Below are 12,948 nucleotides of genomic sequence, written 5' to 3'. Positions count from 1 at the left end.
AGTTCATGCGGTCACAAAAGTTGGATACAACTGAGCGCATGCACGCACACACCTTGACCAATAAATCATGGGCATCTTAAGAATATAGGCCTTCTTCTTTGTATCCCACCATAGCATCCTGTGTTGTTGTTCAGTCACCCAGTCGTGTCCAACTCCTCACGATCCTGTGGACTGCAGCATGTCAGGCCTCCCTGTCCCTCACCACCTCCTGGAGTTCGCCCAAGTTCATCTCCATTGCAATAGTGATGCCATCCAGCCATCTCATCCTCTGACACCCTCTTTTCCTTTTGCCCTCAATCTTTCCCAGCATCAGGTCTTTTCCAATGGGGGGGCGGAACACACACCTTGCCATGGCGAGTGGCTTGGGTAACTCAATTAAGCTACGAGCCTTGCTGTGTAAGGCCATCCAAGACAGATGGGTCATAGGAGAGTTCTGACAAAATGTGATCCACTGGAGGAGTAAATGGCAAACCACCCCAGTATACTTGCCATTAGAACCTCATGAACACTATAAAAAGCATCCTGTACATACACTGAATTCAATTATCCTGAGAAGCAACTGCCATGATAAGATTGAAGGTGAGATGGGCCCCACTGAACTCTGGTGACACTGTAGGTATTTCTAGACTTTTCAAAGTGCCTGTAGCAGGGTTAAAATGTCACTATTTTGAACTACATTTTAGAATAGTCTTCTGGAATTAAGTATTACATATTTCCCCATGAGAGTCAGAAAAAACCATGTTCCCTTTAGGATCCTACCTCAGCTAGAAAGATCAAGCTTAATCACTCAAAAAGGAATGAATCTAAAATATTGCTTCCTTCATTTTTACTGACTAGAATATAATCTCTATGAGGTTAACTTGGGAAGCTTGCTCTACCACATTGAAGATGACAAGCTTAACTATACATTCTTAATAGCAGTTCACTGGTCATATGTGTACTGTAATGGAGAAATTATTTACATATTGGAAAAAGATTTTTATAAATCTTTCTAAAATATAATCATTAATTACTCCACTTACTTTCCATAGAGGAAAAAGGCTTTATACTCAAAATACCAAGTTTAGACAAGAAACAAAGGCATACCTAACTTCTCATATATCAGATGTTGAAGCTATTTCCCCATCCCTAGATATGAGTAATCTGATTTAAAAGCACAACTGTTTTTAGCCACTTATATATTAACTTTTGGTGGGTCAACAAGTTCCCTCATGGGTAGCTAGCCCCACTTCCCCATTCCAATTTGTCGTAACCTGTGCACGCACATGCACGCACACACACACACCCTTCAAAAAATTACGAGGATAACAACTGCTTCTGAGAAGGTGGAAATGAAGGTCCCCAATGATTAATTTCTGCTAGCTAGAAGTCGAACATGCATGAAAACTCCTGTTTAGGGTCCAGCCTTTGATAGGACCATGAACAAAGAAAACCTGGACGCCACCATTGTAAACTATCCTGACGCAGTACATGCAGAGCCTTGGACTCACTGAGTACTCAGTAAGTGTTAGCTATCATCATTACTGGTACTCTGACAAGTAGTATAACCCTGAAAAAGCCTAAATATTATAATAGATAAACAGGAGAATTTTCTAACCAATAATGGAAAAAAACTATGGAAAGTACTTTGTCTTTTATAAATAGACTTTATTATTACATATATCTATTTGTACAAATTAGATTTTTTTTTGATATGGGTTAATTTTTACTCCTACCCTAAGGTCTATATAACAGCAGAAGAGGAGAATGAGCCCAGTCCACAGAACATGGAAGTGACCCTGCAGAATTAACAGGAATCAATGGACTACACTGTGTAATTAAGTAGTGTTGAAATGGAAAAGAGAGATAATTATCCCCCTCAACACATAAACATAACACACCCATTCACACAGAGACTTTCAGATGTGTTTCTGAGAGAATGATCCTAATTCTTGATGAACCAGTTACTCACCACAGCAAAGACAAAGTCGAGATACTTGATGTTGCTGCTGCTCAGCCTGAGCAGAGCAGTTTGAGGTTGGCAGCTGCCAGTAGCATTGGTTGTGTTGGGATTGATATTAAAAACTGAAGCAACCTTTAGGGGAAGAGGAGCGGAGAAAGGCATAGATTAACCATAAAAATCTATAGCAAAACCTTATATTCCAATAAGATCAAGTTCATGGAGAACAAAAACTCCTTTTGTCTCCTGGATACTTAAATGTATGATGTCTTACTTTCAAAGCTGGCACAAGCCCCTCAAGCTGTAACTCAGCAGACTTAAAAAAAAAAAAAGGAAGACAAGAGGGAAGCTTCCTCAAACAATGAGCCAAATGAAAAGACATTTTTTATGGTGCACAAGAGCCATTTGTCTAGCTTGTTTAAGTCCTAAGACACTGGAAACGGGATCGGTTTGCCAGAACGCCCTCTGTAGGCCCAACAGAGCTTTGCAAGCAGAAGTGCCATCAGGTACTCCTTTCTGTATTTACCTACCTATACCATTCAAATCATCAAACAGCTGGAGAAACAGTTGCACTGTTCCAAGTTTACAGTGTTAGTCGCTCAGTTGTGTCCGACTCTTTGCAACCCCATGGTCTGACCACAGAATTCTCTAGGCACGAATACTGGAATGGGTTGCTATTCCCTTCTCCAGGGGATCTTCCTGACCCAGGATCAAGCCAGGGTCTCCTGCACTGCAGGCAGATTTTTTTACCATCTGAGCCACCAGGTAAGCCCTCACATAAAAGTGTGAAGGAGTTGTACTTTAAACTAACTGAAACAAAGATCAACTGCTTGGACTTCCCTCGTGGTGCAGTGAATAAGAATCTGCCTGCCAATGCAGGGGACTCAGGTTCCATCCCTGGTCCAGGAAGATCCCACATGCCACAGAGCAAATAAGCCCGTATGCCACAACCACTGAGCCCAGGCTCTAGAGCTGGAGAGTAGCAACTACTGAGGCCCATGTGCCTAGAACCCGTGCTCCACAACGGAGAAGCCACCACACTGAGAAGCCTGTGCACAGTAACGATGAGTAGCCCCCACTCACCGCAACTAGAGAAAGCGCACCCAAAGCAATGAAGACCCAGCACAGAGAAGAATAAGTAAAAATAAATAAACATTTTAAAAAAGACTACTCTTAAAGAAAAAAAAAAAACTGCTCATATTGTGACCTGCTGACGGGAAAAGAATCTACACCCCAAGGAGTTCCTTAAACTAATAGGTTTCCTGCTGGCCAAGACAATCCTTTGACAGTGACATTAACTCTTTACGGTTGTATTAACTCAAATTAGTTACAACTCTACAAGACAACATCAGATCAGTATTTAAAACTGCATCAGTCTATTACACTACTCTTGGGCTGAAGGCTGGACCCACTACATTGGAAAGGAGATACAGAAAAGAACGTATCAATAAAAACAGGCAACTATACCTTATCCTGAGTAATGTTCAGCTGCAGCCCCATGGTAGCCAGAAGACAGGTACCATTGCTATTTACAACTGAATAGGATCCGACCACTGGTTTTGTTGGAGATGGCAGCGTGGTGGGAACGATGGGCACGGCAGTGGTTACAGTTTTATCTTTATCACACAAAAACTCTAAGACATACAAAGGACAAAATAAACTGTTTAATTCATGAGGTCAGGGAAGAGCAACATACTTCTCAAAACAGAAGTCCAAAAGGATTATATTTGGGATAGGGAATGTCTTGAAAGTATTATTAGTATTTTAAACTAAATGAGGCAGAGGTCCTCAAACTGCTGCTTCATATGCAGACAATCTTAAAAAAGTTATGACACAGCACATGGGCTCCAGACACATCCAAATGCTTTATCTACTCACATGTGGCCACACACTCATCTTTTTATACACTTTGTTCCCCCCAAATTATCACCTGCTTCTGAGATGAAAATCAGAGATTTAAGTTTGAAAACAGTTCACCCCTACATTAAAAAAAAAAAAAAAGTGTTAACTAAAAAAAAAGTTTAAAAATTACTGAAGGATTTAAATACAAATGAACCTTTTCTCTGTGTTGCCCCTACAGCAAATCATAGGCATTTCAACCTCTTCACAGGAAGTGTTGGTCGTTTTCCAGAACTGGTGGCTGAGAAATTAATGTATTTCCAATAAAGTCATATAAAAGTTACCAAATCAATTTATAAAAGTCAAGATTAGAACACAAATCCAATTTCTCAGCTTTTGTCTGGGATCTTCAAAAGCTTAAAAGCTGAGGATCAAATGCTATTTGAGGATTTGTTCCAACCAAGATTAGGTTTTATCCACGGGGAGCACTAGAGGTAGGTATTTCAGAAGATCATTCCGCCACATGTCCATCAGAAACCTGTAAGTGCAAGTTCTACCAGAATCAGGATTGCTGTTATTTATAAAAACTTTACAGTACAATGTAGCTGTCAGTCTTAACATATAAATGCTTCAGACGGTACTTCAACTAAAGCTTCTTGGTATACTGTCATCTTAAGTCAGGACCCAAGTACAGAAACGTCTTACCTGTTGTGCTCACTGTGCCATTCTGGACAAAAGCTTGTACATGAACGTCCCAATAGTGCTGGACAACGTCACGGTTTTCTAAGGTTGACAAACTATTGCATCTAAAGATGTCATTCAATGGAATCTTGAGTGCCACACGGTTATTAACAGTAAAAACTTCTGTAAGACAAGATTTAACAACAGCTATTTCCAAGAAGGTAGGAGGAAAGTGATCATATAAATACATAGAGTTTCACCTTTTCTGTGTGCATGCCCCACCCCACTCCTGAAGTGACAACAGACAAGGCCTGTTCAGGGACTGACAAATTCACTGTGGCTAAAACACAAGGGGTTAAGAGGAAAGAGGTGATGGAATTAGGAAGGAAAGATAAGTTGCAGGTGGTCACACTTTGCAGCATATTCTATGACCTAAGGACAGGTTGGGCATTGTTTTGTTAGCAATAGAAGGTAAGTTTCAGTTTTTAAAGCTGGAAATAACAAACATGTCATTTAAGGAAGACAGCAAAACTGTAGACGTCAGGCAGAGCAGAAAACTTTTTAAGCAAAGTCATTTAAGAGGTAAACTAGCTAGTACGCTAATGACCTGGTTAAGAGGAAAGATGAGGGCTTCCCTGGTGGCTCAGTGGTAAAGAACCCACCTGCCAATGCAGCAGAACTGGACTTGATCCCTAATCTGGGAAGATCCCATATGCCGCAGAGCAACTAAGCCCACAGTTATCGAGCCTGTGCTCCAGAGCCCATGTGCTACAACTACTGAAGCCCATGCGCCCTACCATCCATGCTCCACAACAAGAAACCACCTCAATGAGAAGCCGGCACACTAGAGAGAAGCCAACTGGTCACCACAACTAGAGGAAAACCTGAAAGCAACAAAGATCCAGCACAAAAATAAATAAAGAAAGAAAAGTATAAAAAAGCAGGGGAGATGAGGAGGAGTTGCCTAAACCAAGACAGTGAGGGGCAGTAAGAAGACAGCATGCGTGCGCGCTCAGTCACGGCTGACTCTTTGTGACTCCACGGACTGTAGCCTGCCAGTTCCTTCTGTCCATGGGATTTCCCAGCCAAGAATTCTGGACTGAGTTGCCATTTCCTCCTCCAGGGGATCTTCCCGACCCAGGGATTGAACCCACATCTCTTGCACTGGCAGGCGGGTTCATTACCACACAGAGCCACCAGGGAAGCCCAAGAAGAGAACAGAGAGGCAAATTGCAAACACTTATCTAAGGTAGAAGCAACATGACTTAGCGACAAAACAAACAAGAGAGATGGAATAATCAAGGATTATTTTTGTGCTACAATGCCAAAGTAAGTGAAAGTAACTAAAATGAGTTTTTGAAACCTCTTCCTGGATAGAATTTAGAGACTATTCCATTTAGGAAAATCTCACAATATGAAAGCAACAAGTTACCGCCTTTCTGTGCAGTTATTATAATGCCTATAGTGAAATGCCAAAGGGAAAAAAAATTTAAACCAATGAACCAGAACAGTTTCCTCCAAAACCAGTTTTCACTGTTAACTAAGTGAACAGATGTCTGAACTGGCTGTACATAGACAGACCTCAAAATACAAATGAGTGCAAAAACAAGTCATAGACACACCGGAGTTACGTTATAAAACTGTCATTTTTAAAATGATGCATTGTGTCTGAACACATATTGACATATATATTAGTCAAATACAAACATATAGACAGGAAGGCTACACTCCTAACTCCCAAGAGTGATCCCCTCTTGGGAGGCAGGGAGGAAAATGGCTCTGAGGACTGGGTACAAAGGAAACCTCTAGACTACCTGGTAAGGTTTTTTATTTCTTGAAATAAAACAATGAGGCAAATATGGAAAAAACGACATTAGTTCTGGGTAATGGGTTTATGTGTGGTTCTGTTATTTCCTGTACTTTTCTATTTCTACACTGTAATTTTAAAAAATTCTTCATTTATTTAACACCAAATACATTTTGTATTGGGGTATAGCTGATTAAGTGAAGGGACTTAGCCATACATATACATTGTGGCTTAGACAGTACAGAATCTGCCTGCAATGAGGGAGACCTGGGTTCGATCCCTGGGCTCGGAAGATCCCTGGAGGAAAGTGTGGCAACCCACTCCAGTATTCTTGCCTGGAGAATCCCCATGGACAGAGGAGCCTGGCGGGTTACAGTCCATGGGGTTGCAGAGAGTCAGACACGACTGGGCGGCAAAGCACATTCTCCCCCCAACCTCCCATCCAAGTTGGCACATAACACTGAGCAGAGTACACTGTATTTTAATCATGAAAAAGAAAAATTTAAAGGAAACAGCAGGAGGTAATTCCCTGTGGTTAGGACTCCGGTCTTTCACTGCCAAGGATGCGGGTTTAATTGCTGGTTGGGAACTAAACTCCGAGAAACTGTGGCACAGCCAAAAACAATAAACAACTTCAAAGTCACTTCAATTACCAGATGCCTAAAAATAGGATGCTAAATTATTTCAAAAAACTATCAACAGTTTGTTTAAGGGAGTCATTTAAAATCTCAAATAGTTTCAAATAGTTTCAGTACAGCAAAAAAAAATGTTGTTGATGCTGTTTAGTAGCTCAGTCACGTCCCACTCTTTGCAACCTCATGGACTGTGTCCCGCCAGGCTCTTCTGTCCATGGGATTTCCCAGGCAAGAATACAGGAGTGGGTAACCATTCTCTTCTCCAGGGGATCTTCCTGATCCAAGGCTTGAACCCACATCTCCCACTTGGCAGGAGGATTCTTTACCATCTGAGCCACCTGGGAGGCCCACGGCCAAAAATAAATAAATAAATGAATGGGGAGAGAGATCGGTGTTAACGTTTCAAAGTCCACAGTCTTCCCACTAAATCTGTCAGATTAACCCCCATCTGCTTTTACTGCCGGAGAAGGCAATGGCACCCCACTCCAGTACTCTTGCCTGGAAAATCCCATGGACAGAGGAGCCTAGTAGGCTGCAGTCCATGGGGTCACTAAGAGTCAGACACGACTGAGCGACTTCACCTTCACTTTTCACTTTCATGCATTGGAGAATGAAATGGCAACCCACTCCAGTGTTCTTGCCTTGAGAATCCCAGGGACGGGGGAGCCTGGTGGCTGCCATCTATGGAGTCACACAGAGTCGGACACGATTGAAGCGACTTAGCAGCAGCAGCAGCAGCTTTTACTGCCACCCCACCTTGGTCCAGGTACTTATTACATCATCCGTTGAGCTCTGTAACAGTCTCTTAAGCTAGTATCTCTGCCTGTAGTCTCCTCACTTCCCGATTAATCCTGTAGAACATTCTTTATAAACTACTGTCTCTTACTTTTGTTACATCATTCTCCTGCTTAAAAATCTAAAATGGTTCCCCAGTGCCTACCCCATCAAGCTAAAAGCAGTTCCTTGGCTTCCAAAGCCCCCTATTAATTTAGACTCACTGCACCTGGCCAACATGATTTTCCTTCTACTATGTACAGCCTCTATTTAACTGGGCGGCTCTCCAAACACTACTGCACATACTGTGCTTGCCCCTGCTGGAAATACTCTGCTCAAAATTCTCCGCTTACTCAAAATCTACCATTAGGCGAAGTTTCAGCTCAGGCCCTCCTCCTCTACACCAAGCTTTCTCACTCCTCCAATGCATGACATCCTCTGCTTGTCATCAGGCCCTCTTGTCCACAGGTATCCACTGATTAGCTCAGGGACTATGTACCATAGGTAAAGTTCAGTCTGTACGTTGAGAAGTCAGAAAAGATTTATGAACCCTCCACCCCAAAAACACAAACAATAACAAAACCACACAGATCTCAATGTTCTTTCCAATTTTTCCATGTATACTTGGGAAAACAACTTCACTCACTTTGTCTCTCCAACTAGTTCTTAAGCTCCTTGAAAGTTAGGGCCAAATCCTAATCCTAGTTCTGAAAGACAATATACAGCAGAAAGCTAAATATACAAAATATCCAATAACAAACTTGCTTCATTTATCCTCTCAAACTAAGAGATCAGTAAAAAACAAAAAAAAAACAAAAAAAAAACTAGGATTTGATTTCTGAGTCTCAGTTAGTGATACTGCCCATGTTTTACAAGAGCTCACTCACTTCTGGGTCTTTAAAAATATAATCTTTTGATACTCCATAAATCCAAATGAATTACTCATCCCCCAGACCAGGCAACTGAAGCCCATCTACTTGTGTTTCTGGGGTCAGAATGAAATACTACCTGTGAGAAATGCTAAGCTACTAGGAACACCATGTTAATATCCCAATCTCAGTGGAAGGGGAAGAAAGGAGAGAATTATATTCCTAACAAGACTGAAATCTCCATTATCCATGTCTTCAAAATATTTTAATAACACATTTCACTTCTAGTAAGTTACCAGAGCGGCTTTCCTGGTAGCTCAGTTGGTAAAGAATCCACCTGCAATGCAGGAGACCTCAGTTCGATTCCTGGATCAGGAAGATCCCCTAGAGAAGAGAAAGGCTACCCACCCCAGTATTCTTGGGATTCCCTGGTGGCTCAGCTGGTAAAGACTATGCCTGCAATGCAGGAGACCCGGGTTCAATCCCTGGGGTTGGGAAGATCCCCTGCAGAAGAGAAAGGCTACCCAACTCCAGTATTCTGGAGTTACCAGAATGGTCTAATTCCCAATGCCTTCCCAAGTTCATTTTGACCTAAAATTGTCTCAAAATAGCAGCAAATGCTGACTTTAGTCACCTTACCTTTTTTTTTTAACAACTCTTTTCCCTTACGTTTTTTACTTTACAGTCAAAATCCTATATAAACGGTAACAAGATTCGAAGATGAAGTTTTTCTGCTGGTCTCAGGTTACTAAACTTGTACCCATTTAAAATAGTTATCAGTAAAGGATTTTCTCATTCATTCAACACTTACTGACTGCCCACTATTGAATGAAGTAAATAACAGTAGTCATGTGCCACGGACACATAAGTTCAACAGACTTTGGTTCAAACACCAGCTTACCACTTACTAGCCTGTGTGACCTTTGGGAAAGATATCTCATCTCATCGGGCCTGTAAAGCTGAGATAAAATCTACTTCCCAGGGTTGCTGTAAGGCTTAAAAGTGAGATGCTGCTGGCAACATACTTAGAGTACTACATGGTACACAGTAAAGCATCAAGCAATGACATCAAACATCCTCACTGTATCAAATACTATGCTGTGCAAGAAAATCCAAAGACATGACATTTCCATTCCAATTAGGGAGACAGACATGCATAAGCACGGCTTTTAAATTATTTACATTGTTCATTATTAATGAAGAGCAAGAGAACACAAACACAATCCAATTCTTAAGGTTACCTTTTTCCTTCGCATCAGGAAATGTTTTGTTATCATTAGTGTTGTAGGAAAATGAGATGGTGTCGACTAAATAAGTAGATGGAGATGCTGCCTCTTTTGTAAAATTCACAATCCAGGAAAAACCGGACCCAAAGTGCACTGCTATTTTAGGACCATTCTGGTCGTCCCCACAAAAGCTTCCATTGTAGGTTGCAGCACCAAGGTCTGAAATGGGTACAGTTTTCTAAAAGAAAAAGACACCTGGGGCTTAGTCCCAAACGGGCAGCAATGAGAACAAGCATTTCCACCGTGAGTGCCACTATGAAGTTGACATCACACCCCACTAGCCAGCCTGGCCCGTCTATGCTGACGGGTTTCCGATTCTTTACCTACACACCAGTCCCTCTGGACAAATTCATGTATGTCTAAAAACAAAAGAAAACCAGTCTGAAGTTCAGCTATTGACTTAAAAAATATATATATGTATCAGGCTGTAAGCAGGCAGGATCTCAACGAAAAGAAATAAGGCAAAAAGGATTGAGAGGATAAACCCACCTCCACCCAAAGGTGACTTTAATAGCAAGCTATTTAAAAGAGCTTCGATGTTAGTACATGTTGAAAATTATAGAAATAGTTAAACCTGAAACACCATAGTCTTCAGATCATTTTCCCTTAACTAATTCCAAAAAACCTCCAAAGAACTGATGAATTAAAATATTCATTCCTAAATAAATAAAAAAGTTCACTTCAAAACTAAATAGAATACCTTCAAGTGTACATGCTAAATAGCTCCACAAAATGTACATGGTGTCAGTTAACATGAAATCAAATTTGTATAAATGAATGCAAAGGATTAAAAAAAGAGAATATAATTAAATTCCTACTATAAAACCCAAAGAAAAATAAAAACACTTACATTATGCTTGTCTGTGGTCTCATAGCGTATTGTGAAATTCATCTGCCATTTTGCATAAAGGCAAGTGGCGTTTGATGAATCTGTCAAATTAAGTTCCAATGCATAAGACGAGACAGCGCCTAGATTAAAAACAATAAGATTTTTAAATTGGACTACAGAAACATATATAAAATAAAAGCAAGCTCTATTCATCCCTAAAGTTCAACCTAATAATCATTTCCACACTCTGTGCCTTGCTAGTTTTAGGCAATTATTACTTATTAAGACTTTTATTTTTTTTAGGTAAATGAGGTGATGGGGAAATGTGGAAGGGGTGTTTTCTCAAACCAGCTGGTGGAACCTTCTCTATAAAAATAATGATAGCTCTGATTTCTGCGATCTTGGTGCTTTAAATCCTGTCAAACTACATGACCTATGACACTGAGAAGTCTTGGCAAACCCTTTTATTCTGATGTAAAAATGTGGGCCAGGTCTAAGCATGTGTATCACGTGATCAAAGGAAGAGTATTACAAAGGTTGTTAGATCCACAAGCAAAAAGTTAATTTTTATAAACACAATGTTTATCATTTCAGTTTCATTTTAAAACCCAATCGATTAGAAAGCCTAATTCATCTTTTGACGTGGACTCAAAGTCCCTTCCTCCATTCTCAACCTGCTACCTCTTTTTTTAGCAGAGAAACCTTCCAGGGACAGAAAAGCTTTGGGGATTTTCAGCTACCTCGACTCTGATCTTCTACACTAGGTTAAATGGGGGACATCACCTATTACATTGAAGAGCCCAAAGACTCAAAACACGATATGCCAGAAAACACACCAGCAGCATAAGTGAGGGACCACCATCTAAGGATTTTCTTCACTGTCTCACCAAGGGGTGCACTGTTTCCTGTTGAGATAGCTGTACAGCCTGAATGATACCCAAGCATGCCAGCGTCACCTACAAGTGGGGACACGCTCTAAACTAGAGAGAATCGAGTCCCGAGAGGAATACCAAGAAGGCGTGCCTCAGCAACAGCTTTCAAGCTGTACACAAAGCCCGCGTCATGCTCTGGAGACCAAGCTGCCTCGCCAAGCCTGAATCTGATACGCCTAAGCTCGTGGTCACTGACAATACCTAAATGTACTGGCTACAGGCTCCAAAAGACCTGTGAGGCCTAAGTAGGTTTTACAGCCATTCTTTTCTCAGAACAATCTGGAATGGAGCTACCATCACTGATCCAAGGCTACCCTGCAGTAGTGGTGAGAACTGCAGCTCAGAATTCTGATCAGCTGGAAGCCTGCTTTCCATACACATTCTCTTGGTCTGTTTAAAGTCCCCCATTTTAACACATTCTCCTTCTTTTCAAAGTATCCAGGACTTCCCTAGGGGTGCAGCAGCTAAGAATCTGCCTGCCAACGCAGGGGACATGGGTTTGGTCCCTGGTCTGGAAAGATCCCACATGCTGCAGGACCACTAAGCCCGTGTGCCACAATTACGGAAGCCTGCAAGCCCTAGGACCGGTGCTCCGCAACCAGAGAAGCCACCACAATGAGAAGCCCGAGCGCCGCAACTGCAGAGTAGCCCCCACTCATTGCAACTGGAGAAGCCCACGCAAAGCAAAAAAGACCCAGACAGCCAAAAATAAATTCTTTTTAAAATTCTTTGTTGATTCTGAATAAACTCATTAAAAAAAAAAACCAAAACATTCAAAAGAAACAACCAAAAAAGCGTGCCATGTGTTAATCATTTTCTTTCCAAAGAAATCAGAGTAGCAAACAAAACTACGTGAAAAAGCACTCAGTATCAAAGGATCAGTATCAAGGGTGGAGGACTCGGCTCTCTGGAACAGAAAGCAAAGGCACTTGTCTGTATTTGCCGCTACATTAACATCAAAACGACAGAGGATGAGATGGTTGGACGGCATCACCGACTCGATGGACGTTAGTCCATCTGTATGTCCATCGAGTCGGAGCAAGCTCCAGGAGTTGGTGATGGATGTTTTGGAACTGTCGAGTTTGAGGTCACAGGCATTGAGTAAAAGTGGCCCCTGGGCAGCTGGGGGTGGAAGAAGCCCTCTGAAAGCACAGTTCTCCCAGGGTGCTGGGTTGTGAAGTCAGAGAACAGAATGTGCTGGGCCCTTGGGTAGGTGGGTAGGCTGTTTTGATGTTAGTTTTGATGTCAGCTGCTCAGTTGTGTCCAACTCTTTGTGATCCCATGGACTGCAGCACACCACGCTTCTGTGTCCATCACCAAACTCGTTCCCCACTTCTCAGCCTCACTGGCTTGAAAG

At 41.7% G+C, this 12,948-nt stretch overlaps 1 protein-coding gene and 1 long non-coding RNA gene across 4 annotated transcripts in view; one reads left to right on the top strand and one right to left on the bottom strand.

The window, feature by feature from the left end:
* LAMP2 (lysosome associated membrane protein 2) overlaps positions 1–12,948 on the bottom strand; it is a 35,575-nt gene that overhangs the window by 14,641 nt on the left and 7,986 nt on the right. For all 3 annotated transcript variants that reach the window (XM_086389702.1, XM_086389701.1, XM_086389700.1), the window contains exons 2-6: positions 10,681–10,799; positions 9,786–10,008; positions 4,484–4,642; positions 3,407–3,573; positions 1,952–2,074 (exon numbers count right to left, since the gene is read on the bottom strand). In XM_086389702.1, the coding sequence (XP_086245828.1) occupies positions 1,952–2,074; positions 3,407–3,573; positions 4,484–4,642; positions 9,786–10,008; positions 10,681–10,799 (791 nt within the window). The remainder of the gene's footprint in view (positions 1–1,951; positions 2,075–3,406; positions 3,574–4,483; positions 4,643–9,785; positions 10,009–10,680; positions 10,800–12,948) is intronic.
* LOC147341516 (uncharacterized) lies at positions 11,785–12,072 on the top strand. Its single transcript, XR_015159839.1, has 2 exons — positions 11,785–11,917; positions 12,027–12,072. It is a non-coding gene; the product is annotated as an uncharacterized LOC147341516 (long non-coding RNA).

The sequence above is a fragment of the Bos grunniens genome, chromosome X, assembly GCF_055505025.1.
Source record: "Bos grunniens cultivar Pamir isolate PY7600 chromosome X, Bosgru_T2T1.0, whole genome shotgun sequence".
Lineage (NCBI taxonomy): Eukaryota > Metazoa > Chordata > Mammalia > Artiodactyla > Bovidae > Bos > Bos grunniens.
Note: the sequence above shows the minus strand (reverse complement) of the source record. Positions and strands in the feature narration are given on the sequence as shown.